Here is a 26,883-nt window from a genome sequence, read left to right as displayed (position 1 = left end):
GGGTGACAGGTCAGACGGAGAGAGAGCCACGTGGATGCGACCTGTGTCAGGACGTGTGGCACCGAGAGCAGCTCGGAGAGCAAGCCTGGAGGATGTGGGCGCTTCCTCGCACCTGCCTTCTCCCAGGCCAGCGAGGGTGTGGCAGAGCCACGGGCCTACCCTGTGCCTGCCCTGAAGGACCGGGCCTTTTCCTTCCCAACAGTGTCTGCTTTCAGGAGCGTCAGCCCCATTTCTGTGATTTCTTGTATTGACTTCGGTGGCCACGCAGCGGGTCTTTCTTTTGCTGTCTGTTCCCCGGGAGGACCATAAACGGTTCTTCTGCTTCGTCCCCTAGAACGTGATGCCTCTCTCGGCGGGTCTCTTTAAGAGCGAGCACAGGAACCCCGTGCCTCAGTGTCCCCCGCGTCTCCACGTGCAGTTCCTGTCCCACGTCCTGTGGAGCCGGATGCCCAACCAGTTTCTGAAGGTGGACGTGTCACGGGTCAGCGAGCGCCAGGGCTGGCTGGTGCAGTGCGTGGACCCCCTGCAGTTCATGTCCCTGCACATCCCCGAGGAGAACAGGTCTGCGCGCCCTGCACCCCCCGCTGGGCCCCTCCAACTGACCACTGCCCCGGGCTCCAGGTGGCACTGGGGACTCAAATTGAGTGGCTCGTCTAAAGGAAGTATGGGCTTTTAAAACGGATTCTATTGTCAAAGGAAAGACTTTGGGCATATCCTGGCCCGATTTTTGAGGTTTTGAAAGGTCATGATAGGTGACCTGAATGAGGAGCCTGTGTAAACTCAGTTTCCCAGCAGAAACGCTCCTCACGGAAAATGTCACTATAGTGTGTTTCCCGAGCGGCGCAGACCTGGTGGCGTTTGTGTGGGTCTGGGAGGGAGGTTGGTTAGAAGGGAGGTTACGTCCCGGGAATCAGCCAGTTAGCTCCTCTCCCTGGCCAGGCGGCAGCGCTCACAGGTCAGAGACAAGGCGCAGCCTCCGGAATCAGGCACCGTTTCCTGGGTTCCAGAAACCAGCCAGCCCAGTAGGGAAGGGGACTTGGGGTTTCCCAGGGAGTGCTCATGTTCTGAAAGGAGGGGCCCCCAGGTTCAGACTGAGACCAGTCTAAGGTGCCCAGAACTTCGGGGGTATGGACGATGAAGAGGGGGCAAGCACAAGAGGGTGAACATTTCCAACGTAAAATCCTTTATGGAAAAATCCTGTAAACACCTTGAACGGACTTGTTCTGCATGTCGTGGAGGAAGCGCGCGGGTTGCATGAGCGTTTGTGTCCCTGCGACTGAGCAGCCGCTGCCCCCGCAGGTCCGTGGACATCCTGGAGCTGACGGAGCAGGAGGAGCTGCTGCGCTTCCACTCGCACACGCTGCGGCTCTACTCGGCCGTGTGCGCGCTGGGCAACCACCGTGTGGCACACGCGCTCTGCAGCCACGTGGACGAGGCGCAGCTGCTGTACGCCATCGAGAGCAAGTACATGCCCGGCCTGCTGCGCACTGGCTACTACGACCTGCTCATCGACATCCACCTGAGCGCCTACGCCACCGCGCGGCTCATGATGAACAACGAGTTCATCGTGCCCATGACCGAGGAGACCAAGAGCATCACGCTCTTCCCAGACAAGCACAAGGAGCACGGGCTGCCGGGCATCGGCCTCAGCACCTCGCTGCGGCCACGCATGCGCTTCTCCTCGCCTAGCTTCGTGTGCCTCAACCACGACTGCTACCAGTACAGCCCCGAGTTCCCACTGGACACACTCAAGACCAAGACCATGCAGATGCTGACTGAGGTGGTGCAGGAGGGCGGGCTGCGCGCGAGGGACCCGGTAGGGGGCACCACCGAGTTCCTCTTCGTGCCGCTCATCAAGCTCTTCTACACGCTGCTCACCATGGGTGTCTTCCAAGGGGAGGACCTGAAGCACATCCTGCAACTGATTGAGCCCCGGGTGTTCAAGGAGGCCTTCCCGGAGGAGGAGCACCAGGCACCACCCAAGGAGCCCCACACCGAAGATGGCCGGCCCGAGGGCGTCCGTGGGGATGCGGCAGAGGGGCTGCTGCAGATGAAACTGCCTGAGCCCGTGAAGCTCCAGGTGAGGGGGTGAGTGGGGGGCTGCAAGGGAGCATGGGATAAGTGGGGGGCTGCAGGGGAGCAGGGGTGGGGAGCTCAGGATTGCACATGACCAAGGCACTGAAACTGGCCTGTGGGGGTTCCTGTACTGCATAGATGTCTAGAAAATTAATATCCAGTGTGTTTGGGACCCATCAATCTAACTTTCTTACATTTGGATTGAATTTAATGAATTTTCCAATTGAGTCAATTGACAATAGTTAATAAAAGATAAATTTAGTATATTTGTCAAGGTGATTTCCTTGGCTGAGTATACGTCAGTTTACCATGCGTGTCTGCAACTCTGGCCTGTTTGTGTGTGTATGTATATGTGTATACATGTACTTCTGTGTATGTGTAGATTTGCATGTATAGATGTGTGTATGTGTCTATATGTGTATTTGTGTGTACAGTTGTGTGTATGTGTATATTGTGTGTGCATGCGTATAGTTGTGTTCACATATATATGTATATTTATGTGTGTACACTTTATGTTTATATGTATATTTGTGTGTATATGTACTTTTATCTCTGTGTAGGTGTGTATACATATATTTGTGTGTGTATAGTTGTGTGTGTCTACGTGAGTTTAGTTGTGTGCATGTCTATGTGTATACATGTGTATTTCTGTGTGTACAGTTGTGCGTGTGTGTGTGTGTGTGTGTGTGTGTGTGTGTGTTATATGTGTGAAAGCGTAGGAGATGGGCTTCTGTCTGCCAGCCCTTCTCCCTCGGGCTCCTTAGCCATTCCCTGTGTCTCTCCTCTTGTTTCTGCACCTGCATCTCACACGTTTTGTTGGAATGCCTGCACTCCAGGCGTTGTGCAGCCTTCCCACCCGCCGGCATGCCCACCGGCCTCGGCGCTGTCCCACAGGGGATGTCACCTCCTGCACGTTGCTAAGGAGCCGAAGGCGTGGCCTGTCCTTGTGCGCAGGCGTCTGAGGCCCTTTCTTAGCCTCTGGTCTGAGGTCCCGTGGGTGTGGGCACCGATGGTGCACTTCTCCCTCTCCGTCTGCGGAGCCGGGCACAGTGCCGGCTGAAGGAGCAGGGGGCCCACCCGCCAGAAGCGCCGCCCCCGGGGAAATACACTCTTAGTGATGCATCTCTTTTCATGTATCTCATTGCTAATCCCTTTATGGTCTGGAAGAACAGTGGATTAGTGGAATACAGAAACTTCAACGGGATTGCCGTGAGAAAGGCGCGGGGAGGCCTCTGTGAGCTGAGGTCAGACACGCGTGTGTGTAGACAGGAGCGGGAGAGGGTCCTGGGAGCTTTGACAGGACACGTGGCCCCGCAGGCTCTGAAGCAGGAGAGGCGGTGCGGCTGCAGCTGAAGGAGCTGAGCAGAGGGTGAGACAGGCAGAGGGCAGCTCTCACAGAATGGAGCTGATCGCTCAAACCAGCCACATGATGGGTTTTGAATTTTATTCTAAGTTCAATTAAAACCATGAAGGATTTTAGCAGGAAACTTTTATCCTAAAATCACAGTATAGCTGTTGTGAGTAAAACAGATGAGAGGGGAAGACAGGGTGGTCCAGGGCAGACTGAGTCAGGAGGCTGTCACGTGGGCCCAGACCCCAGGGGATGGTGCTTACGTGAGGCGGGGCGGAGGGAGGGGGACGGACAGTAGGGCCGCTTCAGAGCAGCATCGACAGACATACTCCTGTGGATAGTGACCCACAGTGCCTCGTATTGAATCACACTTGGTGTTAGTGTAGTTAAGTGTTTCCTAAGCGTGGGCAGAACGTTCCCTGGTAGGCATATTTGAAAGGCTCACTGTACACTTAGAAATCCTTTTGGATTCCTGCGGGAGAATACCCCGTTAGTGAATGTGCTGAAAAACCACCTAGGTTACATGCAGAGTCTGGAGGCAGGCAGTTCCGGGATTGGGGGAACTCAGTGATGTCATTTGAAACCCAGATCTTAGTATCCGGCTGCGACCCTCAGTCGTGATTTCCAGCCCAAGGCGTGTTGCCTCCTCTTCCTCCAGCGATCATGTCGTGACCCAGGAACCCTCTGCTTGAGAAGAGGGTGCTCTAGTCTGTTATCAATGATGGCACATCTTTCCCAGGAGGCCCCTGGCCAGCTTCTTATGTATCCCATTGGCCACAGCACCTACAGCTGCAGGAGGCCAGGACAGAGTGTCCACCAGAGGGACATGTGTTTGCCACTCCGGTCCGGCATGTTCTGTTTCGCTCCTGGCACCTCCTTCGCAGAAGCAGGATTCTGTGCGTAAAGGAGGAGAGTGGGCAGCTGGGCATCTCTGCCCCTGACTTTTATTTGCTGTCCCAGAACTCCAAAGGTTCCTGACTTACACTTGGTGTCTCTGTCATTGTCTTCTTAGATGTGCCTGCTCCTCCAGTACCTCTGCGACTGCCAGGTCCGGCACCGCATCGAAGCCATCGTGGCCTTTTCAGATGACTTTGTCGCTAGGCTCCAGGACAACCAGCGCTTCCGCTATAACGAGGTCATGCAGGCCCTGAACATGTCGGCCGCACTCACAGCCCGGAAGACGAAGGAGTTCAGGTCGCCCCCACAGGAACAGGTACAAGAGGGAGCCGGAAACCCTCCCTGTTTGCTCTGTTAGCTCACTCAGGGTCCAGGCCCTGCAAAGGGACCAGGGCATTTCCCTGTTTTCTTTACACTAGCCAGGTTGCGGTAGTCAGTAGTCTTAGCTTCACCAAGCAGCCTACTGGTTTGGCTCAGTGGGTAGAGCGTCGGCCTGTGGACTGAAGGGTCCCGGGTTCGATTCCAGTCAAGGGCATGTACCTTGGTTGCGGGCACATCCTCGGTGGGGGTTGTGCAGGAGGCAGCTAATCGATGTTTCTCTCTCATCGATGTTTTTAACTCTCCCTCTCCCTTCCTCTCTGTAAAAAATCAATAAAATATACATTTAAAGAAAAAGTTTAAACAAATAAGAGGCTTATTAAAAGGGATCAGGTGTGCATGGCCTCTTTGAGGAGGTCAGTTTGCCAGATCCTGATGTTCTACAAATGGGAACAACACTTAAATACACGAACACCATGGGAACTTGTCCTCATGGCTGATGGGTTCCGTCCCAGCTGCAGGAACCCTCCACTCCTGGGACACAATGCTAGAATTTTATTTATTTATTTGTTTACTTTTCGTTTACTGTTAATATATTGTTTTTTAATTTATTGGAGAGAGAGAGAAGCATTGATTTGTTCCATTGTTAGTATTGATACATTCATCTGTTGGGCAACATTTTACGAATACTCCAAAACAGGTTTGAACAGCTTTGGCTTTATGATCTTTGCTGTGTTGTTCCTCAATCCACTTTTCTCTCATTCTCGTTCTTCCTCTTCCTTGTTCCAAACTTTCAGATCAATATGCTTCTCAATTTTAAGGATGACAAAAACGAGTGTCCATGTCCAGAGGAAATTCGAGACCAACTCTTAGATTTTCATGAAGATCTGATGGCACATTGTGGTAAGGTCTTCGTGACCTACAGCTCTTGTTAAATGCACATGCACTGCTTCAAAGGCCGCTCTTATGTAACAGGCTCACTGCTACATGAGCTGCTCTGTATGGAACAGTTTCACAAATACGCATGATGCCGGCTAGGGTTTATCCACGAAAACTTATTACGATAAAATGGTTAATGGACCCTCTGTGGGAAGTCAGGAGGGTAGAGATCAGACAGGCTGTCAGATGAAGCAGAAGATGACTGAAATTCCTGCTCTTTTCTCTTTCCCTGGTGACAGGGAACAAGGGGGTGAGGGGGCGTGGTTTGTAACCAGGTGCTTTGGGCAGAGAGCTGAGTGTTAGGTTGATTGAGTCTAATGAAATTTATTCACAACCAGTTGTATTTAAACTGACTGCATGGCCACGTTTTAGGCCAATGAAATTCAGCATACATCTCATGAAATTAATCAATGCCTAAGGGAATCCTTCATTGAATTATATGTTAGCAGCCAAATCTGTGAAGGGAATCTTCCCCCTTCATTCTAAGATCTTGCATGATGGGATCGATTCCATGCTGCGGGCGTGTGCGTCCTCTGTCTCCATGCAGTGGTGCAGGTGCAGGCGGCTCCTGTGAAAGACAGTGACCTACGTGGCAGCCAGTTCCTAGGTGATCTGCATGGCCCCAGGGGCATTATTTTTATTTTATTTTAATAAGGAGCATAAAAGCACTGCCTTGTGTATTAAGTCAGCTTATGAATGAACCACTGAATGACTGCCGTCAGGTTATACCATGTATATGTCATGTATATAGTATGAAGAAGGGGACACTCTGCAATGGTAAAATTATTGCTTCCGACATAAAGCATCCGTGCTTTAGGTACCTACCTAGACCTGTCCTCCCTGTGTCTCAAGTTGTTAAAATACCACTGACATTTATGGAGGCACGTGAGGAGGAAAGTGGGAGGTTTTCAGCCGGCGGAACTGCAGGTCCAGGCAGAAGGCGCCTGAAGTCACAGCGGCCTGTGTCGGCGGAAGGAGCAGACTGGGTCTTGTCTCCTGAGAGAGACTTGGTTCTCTGTTCGGGCTTATATTCTGTGCTGGCTGCCGAGGGCCAGGAGCCCCCAGGAGCAGGGGGCAGAGAAGGGAGGAAGAGACGCCACACACGAAGGTTGCCCTGAGCGCTCCTGGGCAGGCTTGCTCGGGTTGTCGAGTGTCCGACGCTGTGAGTGGAAGAGGCTGCAAAGCCTGAGAGTTATTTTTCTGAAATGTACTTTTAAAATAGGTTTTTCTTTTCTTCTTTCTCTTCCCTCTTTTCCTACTAGGAATTGAGCTGGATGACGATGGGTCTCTGGATGGACACAGTGACCTAACAATTAGAGGGCGCCTGCTGTCCCTGGTGGAGAAGGTGACATCCCTGAAGAAGAAACAAGCTGACAAGCCAGCGGAGAGCGCCTCCGACAAGTCCTGTGAGCAGGGGAGAGGCAAAGGGGCCCCGCTGCCGACACTGACCCATCCTCCAACCAGGTCGCACTAGAGAGCCAGGGGGAAAACGGAGCTTGCAACTTCCAAGAATCAGGTCCTTGAGTCATGCCTGCAGCCGCCAGAGGTGCTCGGCAGCATCAGAGGATACTTGTAGAAGCAGATGGAGAGAAAGCGCTTTATGAGGGGGATGGGCTTGGGAGCACTAAGGTTTAGGTGTTTGATTGGAGACTATGAAGAGAAAGCAAAAGGGAGTAACTTAGCCTTCCGATCTAAATACCATGCAGTCGCTTTTCAAATATTCTTACACCAAGTTAAACCTTTCCTTAAGGTTTAAGTAGGTAGTGTCTGTAACTCTATTTTGATTCTGGTTCATGCGTATTTTATTTAACTGCAGAGTAAGCTGCTCCTCCTGAATCAAGTCGGCACAGGGCAGTGGGTCTCAGACACACACTCGTCACCTCACTCCTAAGGCGCCATGCTCAGATGCAGAGCCAGTTTATCAACAGCTTTTAGTGGAAGAAAAAATAAACTCATGAAATTGTGGGTCTTTTCACGAACAGTGGAAACTACTTATTTATACAGTTACTTCTAAATTTATTCTTTAGTGTCATAATCAGGTCTTCTTCAGAGCTCAGCGTTTCTCATAATCACTCTTTATTATTATTATCAAGTTTATGATTTTGAGCTTTTAAAATGGCAGCATGGCCTGCACCCAGACTTCTGTATAGTCCGGAAAAGGCACTTTGACTTCTCTTTTCGCCTGTGTTACTTCTCCTGGACCACACTCCCAGAGGGGTCTGAGGAGAAAGAATGTGGTCCAGGGGTCTGCGCTGGTGTGGTCATGGATGCTTGGGTGAAGGTTATGCTGTGGGGGAAATGCAAATCCCCAACGTGCTGGCAGCTATTTATAAAGACTTTTTAGCAAAATGATCTTCTGTGTAATGGGATTTGACTATACGTATATAGTCAAAGTTCCACAAATATAATTTCTTGTTAAATAAACCACACTTTTGGATATTTCCCTTTTCTGATCACCAAAATAACGTATCATTTTGCAGATTAAACCCTATCATTTCTAGGGGAGGCTTCTGACTCAACTGAAAATAAATAAAGAAATAGATAGATAAATAAATAAATAAAATGACAACATAGTTTTGAGATATGTGGAAGCATATTGGTATTTTATCTGCATTTTGTAATTGGTTAAAATTGGTAGTTTTTGTTTTTCCTTAAATCTATTTCCTTAAACAGATTAAAGCAGGTTAAACAGCTTTAAAAAAATCAGCCAGTGTATTGAAGATAGAAATTAAGTACTTCACTATGTGTGAATTGGTCACATCAACCCTAAATATTCCTAAATATTCTGGAATATTAGCTTTGATCATTGTAGTGTTTAATTTATGAGGTGTGGAAGTTTTATTGTTTTTATTTTCATTTTACTTTTTAATCTCATCTGAGGATATGTCTTTATTAATGTTACAGAGAGAGGAAGGGAGAGGAAGGGAAAGAGAGAGAGAGAAACATCGATTGGTTGCCTCCAGTATGCACCTTGACTGGGGATCAAACCCCAACCTGGGTATGTGCCCTGAGCAGGAATTGAACTTGCAGCCCTTCTGTACCTGTGACAATGCTCCAACCCACCGAGCAACACCGGCCAGGGCAAGTTCTATTGTTTTTAAGGGTAGTACATTGCACATTACACAGCGAGCAATTTTCTATATGTGGAATGACTTTTCACTTTAATAGTTTCACAATCAAACCCCTTTGAAGACATTTTAAGTGACTATTGGGATCTGAATTTAAGTATAAACGTAACAACACGAGGTCACTGCTGCAATGACTCAGTGAGGAGACAGTTGGGTAAACATCTAGCTCCTTGAATGCCCATGATTGACTTTTATAAGGACATGTGATGTCAGGTTTTCTTGGAAGAAGATAATGGAACAAAGAAAATACAAGTAAAAGTAATAGGACAACTCGTGTTAATTGTTGCATGGATTGCCAACAGTGATTTTGAAAAAGTGGCTGCAATTTTGAAACAACTAAAATCCTTTCATTATAGGAGTAGTCCTTAAAGAAAAGTTTGTCAGTTTGTGTATTTCCATTCTTGCATGTCCTATAACTCATCTTTATTGTATATTGTATGTATATATACACACACACACACACATATACACCGAGTGGACAGATTATTATGATCTTTGAACGTAAAATAATCTGGCCACTCAGTGTATATCCTATATAATAAAAGGCTAATATGCAAATTGTCCCCTCCAACAGGAGTTCGACCAGCAGTCAGGCCGGCCAACCGCCCATGTCCCCTCCCCTTGGCCAGGCTGGCCGGACCCCACCCATGCATGAATTCATGTACCGGGCCTCTAATATACATACTGAGTGGCCAGATTATTATGCGTTCAGATAGCATAATAATCTGACCATTCAGTGTATATTTAAGTGAAGTTTATTTTCTTCTAAAAATATTCCTAAGTATTCTGGTACAAATATAGATACGAGTTTGGGACTATGAAATATGCAGTTGAAATGCCAACTTTAATGTCTTCTCTTGTTATTTTCTTTATGATCTCGCAGCCACTCTTCAGCAGCTGATCTCTGAGACGATGGTGCGGTGGGCTCAGGAGTCTGTCATCGAGGACCCCGAGCTGGTGAGGGCCATGTTCGTGCTGCTGCACCGGCAGTACGACGGCATCGGGGGTCTGGTCCAGGCCCTGCCCAAGACCTACACCATCAGCGCTGTCTCCGTGGAGGACACCATCAACCTGCTGGCCTCCCTCGGCCAGATCCGCTCTCTGCTGAGTGTGAGGATGGGCAGAGAAGAGGAGAAGCTCATGATTCGGGGATTAGGGTACATTGAATCATTACAGCCTTTTGTCTTATATGTGTTTTCTAATTGCTCATCCCAATACTAGAACAGTAGGTGCATTAATAAAAATACACTCTTTAGATTGCGTGATCATTAAGTTAGATTGTTTTGTTTTTAAAGATTATATTTTAAAGCTAAATAGGAAGGTTGCTCAATAATGAAACATGTCTAGTTTTACAACTAGATGTAAAGATGGCTGTGATACACAGCAAATACCTTTGTTTTTTAATTACTCAGAAATGTATAATCATATATAAAAACACAGGTTAATAAAAACACACTAAAATCCATGAGGAGATAAACACTCTCCAGTGGAAAACAATAAGAATGTTTGTCTGTATCTACTGGGCCTTGAGAGAAGAATGGGGAATTGCAAATTCAGCATCATGACTTATTCTTCATGTAGATTTGGGGTTTAACCTTTGCACCGTATGCATAGTTTAAGGACCCCCCAAGCTGAGAAATTAATGTAAAAATTGGCCTGGTGGTATGCTTTCTCAGCTCAAGTTCCTCTGAAATTTTGCAGGAAAAATCCTAAATAGTATAAAAAATTAGCCCAAAATAAAAAACTGCAAACATATAGGAAACAGTTCACCATAAATAAGGGTCTGCAGTTGCAATGAACTATGGAGTTAGAGCATCTCCCCTAAGAACTTCAGATAATAGGATGTTGGAAAGAGAACATAAAATCACTGTATGCAAAGGAATAAAGTCTCTAAAAACAAGACATGCAAAAAGTCCAGTACGGTTTGAGAAAGATACAAATAAACTTCTAGAAATGAAAAATATGAGAATTGATATAAAAAACAACAACAGGTAATTAAATTACAGGTAAGATATAGCTGAAGAGAAAAATTAATGAATTAGATCATAGAGCTGAGGAAATTACTCAGCAGTGCGGCACTGAGAGATAGAAAGTACAAAAGAGAAGTTGTGAGACCTAAGGGATAGTGGGAGGAGGTGCAGCATGTGCAGAAGAAGGTTGCTGGGAGCGACAATGGGGGGACTAAAGAATGGATTGAAGAGCTATTGGCTTGAGTTTTTCAGAGTGGATGAAAGATGGGAATTCACAGATTCATAAAGCACCAATAGTTCCACATTGACAGCTGGAGAGGCTAATAAAAGGATAATATGCTAATTAGACTGGGAGACCTTCCGGACATCCTTCCGGACAAAACCATGGTGGCAGGGCTGAGGCAGAGGTGGTTAGGGGCAATCAGGCCAGGAGGGGAGGGAAGTTGGAAGTGATCAGGCTGGCAGGGGGGCAGTTGAGGGCGAGCAGGCTGGTGGGGGGTGGGCAGTGGGGGCGATCAGACCGGCAGGGGGGCATCGGGCCTAAACAGGCAATTGGACATCCCCCGAGGGTGTCCCAGATTGGAGAGGGTGCAGGCCAGGCTGAGGGACACCGCTCTCCCCCCCCACCCCCCCGCATGAATTTCATGCACTGGGCCACTAGTTTTAGAATAAAGCAAAGAGGAAAGCCAGAACACTTGCAAAGGAATGATACTTAGAATTCTCAATGGCAGGACTGGAAAACGTGACTCAGTGTGGGGTTGCTACCAGTGGAGGATCCCACACAATGAGCTCATGCTTTGTGTGGTTTTGGAGAAAATTTACATCCATATTCAAGAGTGAGAGAAAAACATACTTCAGAGTATTTACTTACAGCCCCTCATTGAAAGGCCTTCCAAAGGCTGTACATTTGAGAAAGGAACACAGAATTCAGAAAGAAGGAATGGGAGGCAATGTGTTTTAGTGAGTATGTTATTGGTGTGTTCCTGCATAAGTCTAAGCAATCAGTAATTTGCATTAACTTAGAGATATGAAAATAAGAGGGAACTAACATACCAGAGAAAAAGGAAATCTTAAATTAATCTATATGATGTTTACAAGAAAAATACTTTAACATAAGGATGTAGGAAACTGGAATGTAGAATGTGAAAAAGTGACGTAGGACATAAATATTTAGAAAAAAAAAAAAGCCAATCTAGCTATATAAATATCAGATAAAAAATGAGATAATGAAGATGACTACTGACATGGATCAAATAGAATGCAAAAATAAAAAGTATTAAAGAAACCTAAAGCAGATATACTTATAGATTAATAATTTATATAGGAATTTTTGTATAAACATTGAAACTGATTCATTTCTATATAAAAGAAGGTTGAACACATTTGGATATACATTAAATTAGGATGATTAAGTGTCCAAAACTGTATTTCATATTAGTGAATGTTTATATATTTAGTACATTTCTTGTAATTGAAAAGAATGGACAATTTGTTTTACTATTTTTGGTAGGCTACCAATATTTTTGAGGAAAATTCAATTGCATTTATTAACTTTTGTAGATTAACTATGATTGCTCTTACTTTTCCGTACATGCCAGTATTTCCAAAAGGTTGATCGGATTTCAGATAATTTTTTATTGAGATTTTGCTCTGACCTGTGTTCCTTTGTAGGGACATTATGAATAACAAAGTGTTTTACCAGCACCCTAATCTCATGAGGGCACTGGGGATGCACGAGACGGTGATGGAGGTCATGGTGAACGTCCTTGGCGGTGGGGAGTCCAAGGTAAAGGAAAACCTTCGAATCTTGGCGCGGTGTTTATTGCGCCTCCTGGAGTACATGCATTTCTTAAACCTTTTTCAGAGGACTGTTTTAAAAGACACCTTTTGGAAAAAAACCCCAACAATCTTACTGATTGAGAGTTGGATGTACTACTAGTGTGTTTTTTTCCTTTAATATCTATAACAATTTTTATCCTCTGCTGTGTGATATGCTATATCCTTAATAACGGTCATTTAAGGGATGTTTAGAAACTTCAAAAGTTAACACTGTACTATTTATTTAAAATTTAGAACCATAAGTCAGTTTCTTCACGTTACACATCCACAGCACACACATGTCTTTGAGATCCAGCCGTTCCCCTTGGCATCCGGGGGCTGCACTAAGTTCCCAGTCCAGACCAAGACTTGAGGATGATGCTCTGGAGTATTTGTTGTAAGACTCTAAAGTGAATTGTTAAGGGATTAAAATTTAAAATAAAATTCTTTAGAACCAAATGAACAGAGTAATATATCAAATAACTTCAGATAAATGGGTATAATTTCATAATGTCTGATTTCCAAAACATATTTCAATAATTTTTGAAATTTCACTATGTGTCTTTCAAAATATGGACATGAGTCTATAATTTTCCTGTCCAGTCACCATTTAGACAGACTTACAAAGATATTTATAAAATGCTGTGCTGAAGAAGGACCCCAGGCATCACTGAGCATCCTAGAACAGGTTTGGCTCTCAGAGGACCTGTGTCTGATGGGGTCCAGCTTCCGGTCAGGGTGGTCCTCATAGCGGAGGAGTCCTGTGCAGTCAGGAGACTGTGCATACCTGGAATTTTAATGGTAACCGCAGTGGCAGCACTGATGATCAGAATTTATGGTTCCAAATATTACACGGGTGTTCTTCACACACTGTCTCGTTTACATCCCCCTTTCTTGCCTAAAGTGAGCGGTATTATCCTAATTCCAGGTTTACATAACCAAATCGGTGAGATGGCAGCTTTCCAAGGAAGCCCAGCTGCTAGTGGTCAGGAGTCACACCGAGTCTGTCAGATTCCTAACCTGGGCTCATGCCTCCTTCGGTTTGGGCTGTAGATTAATTCCAAATCAAGCCATTGGTGGTGATGAGGTTTTGACATTAGCACCAGGCTTGCTTTTCTGGGGCTCAGGGACAGGTGGGTCAGAGTCTGGAAGTGGGAAGGTCTTCGGGCCAAGGCTCTGCAGACATGGGCACACACGGGTTAATAATGGGACTCAATTTTATAAAGATAATTTGCTTTCACAGCTAATTAAATGCTCTTTACGCAGGAGATCACTTTTCCCAAGATGGTAGCCAACTGTTGCCGTTTCCTCTGTTACTTCTGTCGGATCAGCCGGCAGAACCAGAAAGCTATGTTTGACCATCTCAGCTATTTATTGGAAAACAGCAGTGTTGGTCTAGGTAAGGAAGGGTTTGACTTTTATTTAATTTTTGTGATAAAATAATACCCATATTCCAATGTAATGTCAGTTAACTTAGAGGAGTGCATTATGTGTTGCACTTCAAAATTCAATTTTAAGTAAAAGTGTGTTCTACACGGAATTCATAGTTGCAGCCCAATCCAGGTTTTGTTTCATCTTCCTTTGGATTAACAGCTTCGCCAGCGATGAGAGGTTCGACGCCCCTGGATGTGGCGGCAGCCTCGGTGATGGACAACAACGAGCTGGCCTTAGCTCTGCGCGAGCCGGACCTGGAGAAGGTAGGAGGTCCCGCAGGCACCAGACCCTGCGGGGGAATTCTGCTTCCGGGGGTCTGAGGTCTAATTAGACTCTAGATCTAATGTACTGACACTAATACCCACACAGCAGCTGGCACACTGTGGTCTGGATCAAAGAGAGAATCTTAAAAGCAGAGAAAAAAGCAGTTAGTTACCTACCAGGGAGCACCCACATGACTGTCCGCTGATTTCTCAACAGAAACTTTGCAGGGCAGAAGGGAGTGGCAAGAAATATTCAAAGTGATGAATAGCAAGGACCTACAGCCAAGAATACTCTATCCAGCAAAGCTCTCATTTAGAACTGAAGGGCAGATAAAGAGCTTCACAGACAAGAAAAAGCTAAAGGAGCTCATCACCACCAAACCAGTATTACATGAATAATAAAATGGCAGTAAATACACATCTATAAACAATTGAATCTAAAAATGAAAATAAATGAACAAGGAATCTAATGAACAAAATAAACTGATGAATAAAATAGAACCAGAGGCATGGAAACATGGACATACTGACAAATCTCAGAGGGAAGAAGGGGGGAGGGGGAGCAGGAAGAGATTAACCAAAGGTCTTATATTGCATACTAGAGACCTGATGCATGAAATTCGTGCAAGGGGCTCGGCCCTCACACCCACATCGGCCTGCCCCGGCTTCGTCAGGAAGGTCGTCCGGAAGGACATCTGGTCTAATTAGCATGTCACGCTTTTATTATTATAGATATGCATTACCTGTGGACACAATAGGGTGGTGAAGGCCTGGGGCTGGGTGAGATCCTGGTGGAGGGGGACAATGGGGGGAAAAGGGGGGTATTTGTAATACTCTCAACAATAAAGATTAAAAAACACACAAAAGCTTTCAAAGCTGCATTTGTTACAAACCGCCCTTGGGTGGTGTCTCCCACCGTCTGGAGTAAGCAGCTGACCTCTGACTTGCCGCCCGAGAGCTCACGCTCTGCTCCTCGTCCTGTTGGCAGGTGGTCCGGTATCTGGCCGGCTGTGGACTGCAGAGCTGCCCGATGCTGGTGGCCAAGGGCTACCCAGACATCGGCTGGAACCCAGTCGAAGGGGAGAGATACCTCGACTTCCTCAGATTTGCTGTTTTCTGTAACGGTAGGATGGATGGCTTGTGGGGCCCTCTTCGCTCCTTATTAAAACTGCATGGAAATAGTGATATAAAATAGTGATATATGCCAGCATTTTCACGGGGGAGGTAAATATTAGAAAAGAAACAATATTTTATAATCAGATATTTACAGTAATAACTTATTTTATATTGGTTTTGATAGTGATGCTGTACTTCATTATTAAATTAAAGATTTTCTGTACTTACATTCTTATAAATGTTTGTAATTGGATTCTATAAGGCGTAGGACTATGGCTTCAAGTTACAAATTACAAATTAACAAATGAACAGTATATGCCTCCATAATGCTTTACGCTGGAAATGTTAAGTACAAGAACAGAAAATGACAGTCTTGTACACATAAAACTAGTCATCTGAATGTAATTTTGGCTTTCCCACCATGTTTGTTGGTTTCATTTACTACTTTTTTAAATATAAGTGAATTAATGTAACAGCATTTGCTCCGAAGCCCATGTAACCCCGCTTGTGCCCGCAGGGGAGAGTGTGGAGGAGAACGCGAACGTGGTGGTGCGGTTGCTCATCCGCAGGCCCGAGTGCTTCGGCCCCGCCCTGCGCGGCGAGGGCGGGAACGGGCTCCTCGCAGCCATGGAAGACGCCATCAAAATAGCCGAGGACCCTTCTCGAGATGGCCCCTCCCCAGCCAGCGGGTCCAGTAAAACCCCGTAGGTCGAATACACACTCTTAGGAGTAAATTGTGCTACTTGAACTTTTACAAAATATAATTTGCAGTCTGTTAATTTCAATGTAACTGGTGATTTCTCCCCTGGGAGACCAAGTGTGTTAGATGTGGGAGCGGGATGGGGCTGCTGGACCAGGCGGCCAAATGAACAGAGGCCCGAGGAGGACGTGGCTGGAGTGAGGACCTCAGGTTGGGGGAGGCTGTACGTGGAGACTTCTCCCAGGGGCTCTGGCAAACTTCCTTCTTACGGTGATGGCAGCGAGCCTTCGGACCTGGAGTCGAGGTCAGGGGAAGCAGCTAGAATGAGTTTTCACGACAATAGTGAATGAGGGAGACCTTTAGGCAGATAATGGGGACTTAGCCCAGAAAAGGGGGTGTCATCATGTTAGGAGGGATGGCTGGGGCAGCGAACGCCTCCCATTTGTCCGGGCATGTGCAGGTCGTGGGTACTTAGCTTCAGCGATGGACATGCTTTAATCCCGGCTGCCGCTCCGATTGCTTTACTCTGGGAGGTGGCAGCCCTGCTGGGCCCATGATCCCCGCTGCTGGAGAAGAAGCAGCACAGGGCCTGTTGGAGGCAAGTTCACGCACAGGCGTGGTCCTGCCAGCCCTGCTGCACGGATACCCGGCACAGAGTTCTGCCCACACCGTGGCTGGGCTCCAGACTGGGAGGTCTGTACTTACCAGGCAGCCACAGAGGAGGGAGGGCCCTCAGTTTCTCTACGTTGCAGGTTTACCAGTGGGTGTGCACTCTAGGGCCCTGGGGACAGCCTGCATGCCAGGAACGGTGTGGCCAGTGCAGCCTCGCTGTCCCTGGTCAGACCTCTGAGTCCAGCCGACGCAGCGGACACAGCGGGCTGCTGAGCTGCCAAAGGAGGAATGCTTTGACCTCCCAGGGCCATCAAGATTTGTCTCATCAGCGAGACAATGAAGTCTTTTTGTTTTTCTCACAGAGGGCGAGGGCGACATGCCGGATTACTGGGAGTGGGTTGGTGGGTAAGAGATGAGTGGGTAACTGAGATCATGCTTATAAAGTTCTTACTCTGGGGAAAACACTGTACTGGGCACCCTATATATGTGACCTTATGGGACAGATCTTTGTCACCCTTTCTCTAAATGTATCTAGTCACAAAAGTGTTCTAAATTTACCAAATCCTTTCATCTCTTACCTTCCTTGTTAATGAACTAGGTGCCATTACAAATTGAGCAGAATCATCAAATTAGCAATTCTTTTTTCTTTTCCCTTCTTGAAAGGATCTTAATATTCACATTCCCCCAAGTGTGTTCTTGGTGATAGAATCTCAGATCTGGTCTTTAATGCATTGTCATTTTGCTTTAAAATGTCCAGCTATAAATTAAACACAGACATGAAAAGCATCAGAATGAATTACCTAGTGGCCCCTGTCCCCTGAGAACATGTAATAAACCAGAAATGTCACTTCATCCTCCTGTTTGATTTTTTGTTTCTCTGGAATGATCCATGACAGTGACACAGCGGAGGAGGACAACACCATCCACATGGGGAACGCCATCATGACCTTTTACGCGGCTTTGATCGACCTGTTAGGACGTTGTGCTCCTGAAATGCATGTAAGTTCCTGGGGCCCCGGGGCGGCACCCTGGCTCCTCTGTGTGAAGACACCGTAGCGGGTAGGGGTGCCCGCCAGCACCCAGACCAGTGATCGTCATGCTCCTTAAAAATAACACTGCGGCCCCCGGGCCCCGGCATAGTGCGCCGATGTCAGAGGAGACTGCGGGCAGGGAAAGAGCATCTGTAAGCCCGAAACAACCGTTTCTGAGCCGGGTCTAACTTTATGCATATCCGTAAAAGCAAGTAATTTTAGACGCGATTCTGTACTTCAAGTTTGTAGGCAGAATTATAGCATCGATGTCACAGAGTGATTCTAATGTTTCTTTGTTCTCTTCCTATAGCTGATTCACGCTGGCAAGGGGGAAGCCATCAGGATCAGATCCATTTTGAGGTCCCTGATTCCACTGGGAGATTTGGTGGGTGTGATCAGCATCACCTTCCAGATGCCTGCGATAGCCAAAGGTGAGGCCCCTCGGACTAGCCGAGGCCTGGCTCAAACATTCGGAGCACACTTGTTCCAGAACGGAGTGTGGCCATAGAACAGTGAAAGGGGGCGGGGCTCAGAGGCCTGAAGGCAATACGTGGTTGCGGAGAGAGATGTGCTGGACCAAGGCCCAGGAGGTGACTTCAGGCGGATGGACCCCGCAGGTCCCCAGGGTCAATGTAAAGCCAATGCCCAGGCCTCCGCATGCCAGTTAGCAGAGGAGGCCATTCATCGGCTTTGTTGTCTGTGTTGGGGGAGCCAGTGAACAGACCTAGCGACTGAGCTCTGGGTCCCAGATGGATGCCATTGTCACTCCTTAAATGAAGGAGTGTTTAAAACCAAAATCTTACCCTAGGATCTGTGAATTACTCAGCATTTCTTATCTTAGGATCTGTGAGTTAGGCTCAACCATATGTTAAAATAGTAGAACCTGATACATTGAAATTTCGTATCATGTGCTTTTTAGGAGACTTGAACAGGAGTTTCATGTAGGCTTTTAATAGAAAATTATAGGCACTGGCAGGTAGCTCAGTTGATTAGAGCATCGTCCTGATATGCTAAGGTTGAGGGTTTCATCACAGGCCAGGGCACATACAAGAATCAACCAATGAATGCATAAATGAGTGCAACAACAAATCGAATCGATGTTTCTCTCTCTCTCCCCCTTCCTCTCTCTCAAGTCAATAAATAAAAATCTATTTTTTTAAAAGGAAAAAAAAATTTATACCACACTGATTTAACACTAGGGATTGGCCGGATTTTAAATCCAATTTTACTTGGTTTAGAGCTAAATTTGCAAATTAGTAGGTGTACAACCTTAGTCTTTAATCTGATTTTCCTTAAAACATTGTTATTTGTTTATTTTCATGATGTAAGTATCAAATTCATTCATTGCCTATGAATGAAAACAAAAAAAGTTGCGACGGATGTTATGGTCATGCATCTTCTGTCATCTTTCCCTGGGTTCTTCTTGCTTCGACATTGCATCATCATTAAAGATTCCGTGATATTCTTTGTGGAATCTCGTGGTGTTGTTATGAGCAGCAGTTGGCATAATCATCACATGGCCAAACAGAGAGGACATCATTTTCCCAATAATTTCAATTGACACATAATCCCATAATTCCTAATATTATGGTCCCCAACCTATGAATCTATGGGGTTATAATAAAGGATTTAGTAATTTATATAGATATCAACACTGGTTGTTGATAGAGAAAATAATATGATGCTCAGATAGGTTTTAAATGTTAATTCTAATTATGTTCATGAAATATATTTCATTTGAAAGTCAAACTGGTTTCATAGAATTGTTTCACCATTTTGTAATTATCTACCCTACAAATATATAAACGTATCAAGAGTATCACATAGTGGTTAGTAAGTTTTATTAACGTGTAAAAGAGGCTCCCCTTATTGAAAAGAGAGAAACCTTATTTTATATTTTAACTTTTCATGGTATTTACTCCTGGTTTTACAATGTGGATTTTGGATACCTTCTTTTTTTCTTCTCAGTATCTAGCATAATGAATGCTATGTCCTTACCACATTGTTAACAAATGGGTATACCAAATAACATTTCCGTGCCTGGGATTTAAATTGCACTGTCATATGCCCTGAGCCAGTTGCCAGCATTAGCCTGTTCAACAGAATAACAGAAACCCACTCAGCAGATAACTTGGCTTAAAGCATGCGGGGGCTGGGAAGTGGACGTTTGTACTCTGTCTCTCAAACGGCATGACCCCTGACTACAACCTGTCGCCTTCTCTCTTTTAGATGGGAATGTGGTGGAGCCTGACATGTCTGCGGGGTTCTGCCCAGATCACAAGGCAGCCATGGTTTTGTTCCTTGACAGGGTCTATGGAATTGAGGTTCAGGATTTCCTCCTCCACCTTCTGGAGGTTGGCTTTCTGCCAGATCTCCGGGCTGCTGCTTCCTTGGACACGGTAATGACTTGAACTCCTGGCTTCCCGGATTGTGACTCTTCCGTCTCTGGCTTGTGATACTTTTCTCATAGGCGTATTTATTCATTTATTCAAGTGTTTATTGAGTACCTATTATATATTTAGGCAAGGGGTGTGTAAACAGATAATAAAATAGACTATTTTCCTCAAGGAATTCATTGAATAGTAGAGAAGACTCAGCCTCAAGAATAAGATAAGGATTCTAATCAGGTGCAATGGAAGACAATAAGAAACTCATCGAAAACCTAATTTGGGAGGTCACTGTGGCTCCTGATAACCTCTAAGTTGATCTAAACAGTTATTCTCAATAAAGCAGTTCAAGTATCAAGAAGGTTTGATGGACATTGCCGAGTCATGCACTCATGATGTTATCCTGGTGTCTTCATGTTGACGTACAGACAGGTTAAGATCTGCCCCATGTACCCATTGGCCCCCTTGAGACTCTGTCATCATCAGTGTTGATTTACTGCTGCTTGAAACTTTGTGGAATAAGCTGTAGCTTATTGTCCAGGAGTTTTATAACACCTCCTTTCATCCTCAGCTAAAGGCGTCTTCTTGATTTCAGAAGGCAATAGATTGTTAGTTGACAACAGGGATTTCATTAATGCCATGAGAGGAGAATCATAAAAATGAAACTTAGATTTTTTTCTTTGGGTGTGTTCACATGAAATTCTGAGATAGCATAGTAATGATGCTGGTGGACATGAGCAGAAATAGAAACAGTATTACTAAGTAGAATTCAGAGAGAATGTATGAAGATGAAATATATTCTGAGAATAAGCTCTTTTCTCTTTCTTCTCCTAGCAAAGTACTCACATTCTTTGATATCATTAGTGTCTTTATCTTCCATTTCTCCTGCTATTGATATTTTATTATAGAATGTGAGCCTCTTGGCTCTTGGGCTCTCTGAGGAGAAGCACTTCATTTCTTTTTTATCTATTGATAAGCAATTGAAGCTGATTGTTTTTAGTGGTAAAAATCATATGAACCACATTTAAAGGTATACATTTTCACTTTTTTGTCATTTTTTAGACAGTGAAATTACATGTCAACCTGTTGATTCCCCAAACACAAATGACCTTCTCGTCTCCAATTCCTTTTCAGGCTGCTCTGAGTGCTACGGACATGGCCTTGGCCCTCAATCGGTACCTCTGCACAGCCGTGTTGCCTTTGTTAACAAGATGTGCTCCTCTTTTTGCTGGCACAGAGCACCACGCGTCCCTCATCGACTCGTTGCTTCATACCGTGTACAGACTCTCTAAGGGCTGCTCACTGACCAAAGCTCAGCGGGATTCCATAGAAGTTTGTCTGCTCTCTATTTGTGGGTGAGTGGGAACCAACTTTATCCAGTCTCTCCTTCTTTCAGAAAGAGAATTTATTTACTATGTGGCCCTCTACAGATTGTTACGAATTTTGGAAACAACTTCTGTACCAAAAAAATTAATTTCTAGTAGGGAGTCCTTGTACTAAGGTATGAGCTAAGTTTAGGAGTGTTCCCCAAACCTCTCAAGGGTATCTAGCCATTGGATGTAATGTTGGACCAGCTGTGCTGTTCTGGATGTTGGTGGGCGAGGTGGTGGTGTGAGGAGTCCCTGGCCACTTTAGCGTAAGACTAATAGATTCTCCCCTCTTGATTCTTCCAGAATAGAAGAGAAAGAGGCCCTTACTAACTATAGAAAACGATTCGGTATACTAGTAATATTAAAGCATTACTTAGGGGTGGCAGTGAGGAAGGCTGGCTCTGCCCTCCAGCTGGAAAACCACTTCCTGTAGGGCAGTGATGGCGAACCTATGACACGCGTGTCAGCACTGACACGCGTAGCCATTTCTGATGACACGCGGCCGCTGAGGCGGCCGCATGCCGAGGATGAAACATTTGCTGCTCCTGAGGATGAAACATTTGCGAAATAATGTTTTTTCCTCCAAGTGACACACTACCCGAGTTATGCTCAGTTTTTTGGCGAAGTTTGACACACCAAGCTCAAAAGGTTGCCCATCACTGCTGTAGGGAGAGGTGTTCACATGCCTTCCCCATGAAAACCAGAACCGTGTCCTCCCTCTGGAGTTCTGACGGTGAAAGGGACAACTTCTCAGGCCCCTGACGAGGATGGAGGCTTCTTTCTCATTGGACAGGAGCTCCTGGAGTCAGGCTTGCAGCTGGTGGTACACTGCGAAGGGAAGGTTTCCACTCACAGTGGGGTGTAGGGATTTGGAAGCCAGACGGGACTCGGGGAGGTGAAAAATTAGGAAATCAGTTCTATCACTTCCCTGAGGCTAAAATTCTATAAAATGGAATCAAAATACGTGACTCACAGATTTGTCGACATATTAAGTGGGTGGGGGCTTCACAGTTGCCTGACATAGCAGAAGGCTGATGTCTGCCATGTCCACCTTTCCCATAATCCTCTGGCAGAAGTTCTGTCTCGGCCCTTTTCTCCCTCCTGCTCCTCATTTGCTCATCTTTCTGCTTCCCGTCTGGTCACAGGAGACCCTTCCACTCATGGGAGTGAGGGAAGACACATTACTAAGTTGTGTTAGGGAGGGAGGGAGCAAAGAAAAAGCGTGTCCTGTGGGAAAGAGGGATCAGTCTTCAGATCGGAGTGGAGACAAGGTGCAAATGGAACCTCTTACTCACTGTGTAACCCTTGGTTAATCTTTGCATTGGGAACACCTAAAATGAACATCCTCTGAAGAGAGGTATAGGTACAGGTTCTTGGCATATTTAATTTAGTCTAATGAATTATCTACTTAGTTTAGACCGTTTACTCCATTATTAAAATCAGCTTTGTTCCACCAGCCAACTGAGACCTTCTATGATGCAGCACTTACTCAGAAGATTCGTGTTTGATGTCCCGCTGTTAAATGAGCATGCAAAGATGCCCCTTAAGGTAAGGAGGAGACACGTTCAGAGTTATTTTACTACTGGGTCCTCTGAGTGTTTCTTGTTACAACCTGTACGTACGTCTCTTAGAAATGTCATGTTTGGTGTCTGATGTTGGAAGATTTCTTCCAGTTGATGAAATGGGCATATAACTATAGATCTGTGTGTATCAACCTAAAATACACAAGCAATAAAAGGCCACAGAAATCCTAAGATTGATTTACTGTGAGTCAGTGGAAATGGAAATCAGGGGGAACAAACGGGCCACAGGAAAAAGATGAGCCAGGAAATTCTCAGGCTGGAGACATGGTGACAGGCCTGGCCTAGAACATCAGCAGCCTCAAGGGATGAGGAGTGGCTTTGAAAACAGCGCTTCTAAGTTGGCAATCTAATGATGGTTTCCAGATGTCATGGCATAAGGTTGGAAGGTAACCTTTCTGTATAGCAGTTACGGTTTGTCACGGAGGAAAGAGAAGTCACTGCATTCTCTCTGCTCTGGTTATTATTCTCTTCATGGATGATCAAGCCTGCAGACTTTTTGGTGTACAGGATGATGCTCCAACGAACCGAGCCATCCAGCCAGGGCACAATCCAAAAATTTTTAGTTGATTCATAAACATCATTTTATTAACTTGGCAAATAATTATGAATATTTGTTAGTTTATAGATCAAGAACACATTATCCAAAGAACTACCAAAAAATTGAAAGATGCTATAGTTTGAATTTCCAGTTTAGTTCTAAACAAATAAAATATTTAGAGGAAAACTTGATAAGCAACATAGACACTCAGTAAGATAATAAATTGAAAATATACTTAAAGAAATTATGGAAGTGGGCAGTTTTGGGGTTACTTAGAGACATCACATCACAGAGTGTGGGGTGAAGGGTCGCAGAAAGGAAGCTCAAACGTTGAGGGTGCAGTTCCCTCGAAAGGCACATTTTAGGTCCCCTGTCCTGGGGATGTTTGTGCTCGGGTCACCCTGACGTCAGTCCCTTTGTTATACGCACGGAGTCCAGGGGATCCCAGTTCATCAAACTGTGAGGAGGTAAGTGATGGGCACTAACGTAGAACACAGAGATGCCAAGACAGTCCAACGGCCTCGTAAAGAATGTGCAAGGTGAGTGATTTGTAAAATTGGTCCATGGATCTCTATGCTGTGACAACTGTTACGTTTGAAACAGACATGGAACAAGGCCACCCAGAAGAATTCAGGTGGCTCGAGCAGTTTTGGTCCTGTTTACCTTATTACCTGGTGTCTGAATGCCATGTGGGAAGAAATGGAAAAAGTATCAAAGGAGTCTTTAGCTCATCGCCTTTATCATTGTTTCCTGTAGCTGCTGACAAACCATTATGAAAGGTGCTGGAAGTACTACTGTCTGCCGGGCGGGTGGGGGAACTTCGGAGCTGCCTCTGAGGAAGAACTTCATTTATCAAGGAAATTGTTCTGGGGCATTTTTGATGCCCTGTCTCAAAAGGTACTTTCATATTTTGTGAGCTTATTTGTGTGATAAAATAATTAAGGCCATAAATTTTTGATAAGATTTACCAAGACTTACAGTTTTTTCTCTTTTCTGAATTTATAGCAAATGTTAAAAATGAAATTCATATGGACTTTTCATAATTGCTATGGCACCATGTCTTTGCGATCATAACACTTTCTGAATTTAAAATGGCTAAGCATTTTAGGAAATCATGCACATGGTTGATAACGTTTCTGTTGTATTTGGTCTTATTTGGGCTCAAACTCCCCTTAGTTACCTCCCCAATTTTTTAAAACCTGAAGAAATCATATCAAGTATGAAAATACACTATATGAGATCTCCTGGAGTAATAACATTCCAGTGGTTTACTGACTGTCCACTTGCTGCTTATGGACATTTAAGCCCCTCCACTCAGACAGCCCCTCGTAGGCCCATATTTATAATGAATAATTCATATACTTTCAGAAGAATGGATAGTCACACATCAGAGAAAAGTAGACATCACTCTGTGTACAGTTGTGCTTACATTCTTGATCACAATCATTTTGTCTTCCCCGATAGACTTGATGAGACTTCAAGAGACTTGATGAGACTTCCCCTGATAGCCAGAGTTTGCCTCCCAGTAGGGCAAAGTTCGTGTGACTTCATTTAGTAGTGACTTCTTGATAATTTTTCTTGCTGAATTATCTTTGGTAAACAGAGTCCTTTTAAAAGAATATGTACAAGACATTTTTAGAAGAATTTACAACATTAAAGTTGAATGGCTAAAGTGAGATCTGATTTAAATGACTATTTTTGAATTTTTTTTAAAATCTGTAAATACAAATTGAATGAATCATGTGATTTATGTACCAGAAAGTTCGGTGATGCGTGTTTCCTGTGTTTCCCTCTAGTTCTGCTCTAATTCCAATATCTTTGCACTGAAATGCCCGCCGCAGATGTCCTCACATGTGGTCTCTACAATGTGCGGCCCCATAACCGACCATAACTAAGAAATACAGTCCTCGTTGCCTGAAATGGGTTTATGTTGTAAAAACACGTTGCCCACTTTGTTATATTCTTAGCATATTCAAAGCCGCATCGTTTCGGGTATCGAGGAATACAGTTTTAGAGAAGCAAAGATGTTTTCTTAGGCTGCAGCTGCAGTGTGTTGCTGTCAGCGTCTCTCGTGTTTGCAGGGATTTTGGGCTGAACGGCCTGTTTTCTGGGGCAGAGTCTGCTGGTGAGCCGAGTTAGCCCCGGGGATTCACATTTTCTCCTTCAGCGTCTCGTCCTCCACAGTGATCGTGTGGACAACTTTGGCTAAATTGTGACACACTATTTATTTCATTTTTTTTGTTCTCCATTTCCTCTTAGAAATACGAACAAGAGCTTTTCAAACTGGCTCTGCCGTGCCTGAGTGCGGTGGCGGGCGCCCTGCCCCCGGACTACATGGAGTCAAACCATGTCAGCATGATGGAGAAGCAGTCATCCATGGATTCCGAGGGCAACTTCAACCCCCAGCCTGTCGAAACCTCCAAGTATGGACTCTCTGTTGTGGCAGCTTTTTGTAGTAAATGATGTGTGAAGTCTGAAACGATAAGGTGCTGAAGTGAACTTTCTCTCGTCCCTCCCCCGTGAATCAGTTCTTTACTAGGGGGCCCTTTTCCTGACTAAAGGGTGGCAGTGAGAACAATTACATGAGTACCCGAAGTGGATGAGCTGTGCCTTCCAGGGCACTCCTAACAGAATCGGGTCCTCTGTTTATGACCACACGGTGCATCTGTGGTGCTGAGAATCCAGACAGTCTATCAGTTACATTGTTGGTTGAAAATGTACCCCAAATCTTCATTGAAATAGCAGCCAACCTCTGTGTAGGTCTCTGCCTCCATGCCCCGGCATGAGCGCAGCTCTGTCCTGCGAGCTGGCCTTTGTGTCAGGTCACCGCAGCGAGGCCGAGGGTCCCACTGACATTCAGCGGCTAGAGCGCAGCGTGAGGTTGACGGGAATATCAAGTGAAGGCGTTTGTGGGAAAGTTAGTCTACAGTTAGAAGGCAGTGTGACCAGCTTAACACAGACATCATGTCACTCAACGCGGAGAAACTTCTTCCGTGGACTTCATTGCGTAAAACGTCCAACAAATAGGATGTCTAGGTACCTTGGGTGATTGGAGTCTCGGCACTTTTGTTGTTGCTGTTACTGTCATTAAGTAGGAACGTGGTTTCCCATTTACAAGGAAAGCTGCCTCCTCAGGCCACATTATCATCGAGTCTGTGGTCACTCAGCGAGATCAGTATTCACAAGGTTGTTCCTCGATAGTCACTCTCCTGCCCTGTGAACTTGCTTTGGAGTTTAACTTGCCACCTTCTGGGCAGCCCCTAGCTGGTCAGTTCCCTTCCTGGGTCACTGGCCCCAGTGTATGCGGGCAGCTCAGTGCACCTTACATGTGCTTGTCTGGTACTTGATGACA

The 26,883-nt window shown here is 45.4% G+C and overlaps 1 protein-coding gene across 1 annotated transcript in view; it reads left to right on the top strand.

Annotated features, from left to right (window-relative positions):
* Positions 1 to 26,883, top strand: part of RYR2 (ryanodine receptor 2) — a gene marked incomplete at its 5' end in the record, with an annotated part of 198,852 nt that overhangs the window by 92,358 nt on the left and 79,611 nt on the right. Inside the window, 18 exons of the mRNA XM_079763764.1 lie at positions 335 to 561; positions 1,300 to 2,080; positions 4,440 to 4,640; positions 5,440 to 5,545; positions 6,844 to 6,987; positions 9,593 to 9,866; positions 12,351 to 12,465; positions 13,764 to 13,896; positions 14,091 to 14,194; positions 15,183 to 15,318; positions 15,828 to 16,014; positions 17,519 to 17,621; positions 17,964 to 18,084; positions 19,883 to 20,052; positions 21,175 to 21,395; positions 22,868 to 22,958; positions 24,288 to 24,428; positions 25,791 to 25,954. Of these exons, the coding sequence (XP_079619890.1) occupies positions 335 to 561; positions 1,300 to 2,080; positions 4,440 to 4,640; positions 5,440 to 5,545; positions 6,844 to 6,987; positions 9,593 to 9,866; positions 12,351 to 12,465; positions 13,764 to 13,896; positions 14,091 to 14,194; positions 15,183 to 15,318; positions 15,828 to 16,014; positions 17,519 to 17,621; positions 17,964 to 18,084; positions 19,883 to 20,052; positions 21,175 to 21,395; positions 22,868 to 22,958; positions 24,288 to 24,428; positions 25,791 to 25,954 (3,419 nt within the window). The remainder of the gene's footprint in view (positions 1 to 334; positions 562 to 1,299; positions 2,081 to 4,439; positions 4,641 to 5,439; positions 5,546 to 6,843; positions 6,988 to 9,592; positions 9,867 to 12,350; positions 12,466 to 13,763; positions 13,897 to 14,090; positions 14,195 to 15,182; positions 15,319 to 15,827; positions 16,015 to 17,518; positions 17,622 to 17,963; positions 18,085 to 19,882; positions 20,053 to 21,174; positions 21,396 to 22,867; positions 22,959 to 24,287; positions 24,429 to 25,790; positions 25,955 to 26,883) is intronic.

Source organism: Cnephaeus nilssonii, assembly GCF_951640355.1.
Source record: "Cnephaeus nilssonii genome assembly, chromosome: 23".
Classification (NCBI taxonomy): domain Eukaryota; kingdom Metazoa; phylum Chordata; class Mammalia; order Chiroptera; family Vespertilionidae; genus Cnephaeus; species Cnephaeus nilssonii.
Note: the sequence above shows the minus strand (reverse complement) of the source record. Positions and strands in the feature narration are given on the sequence as shown.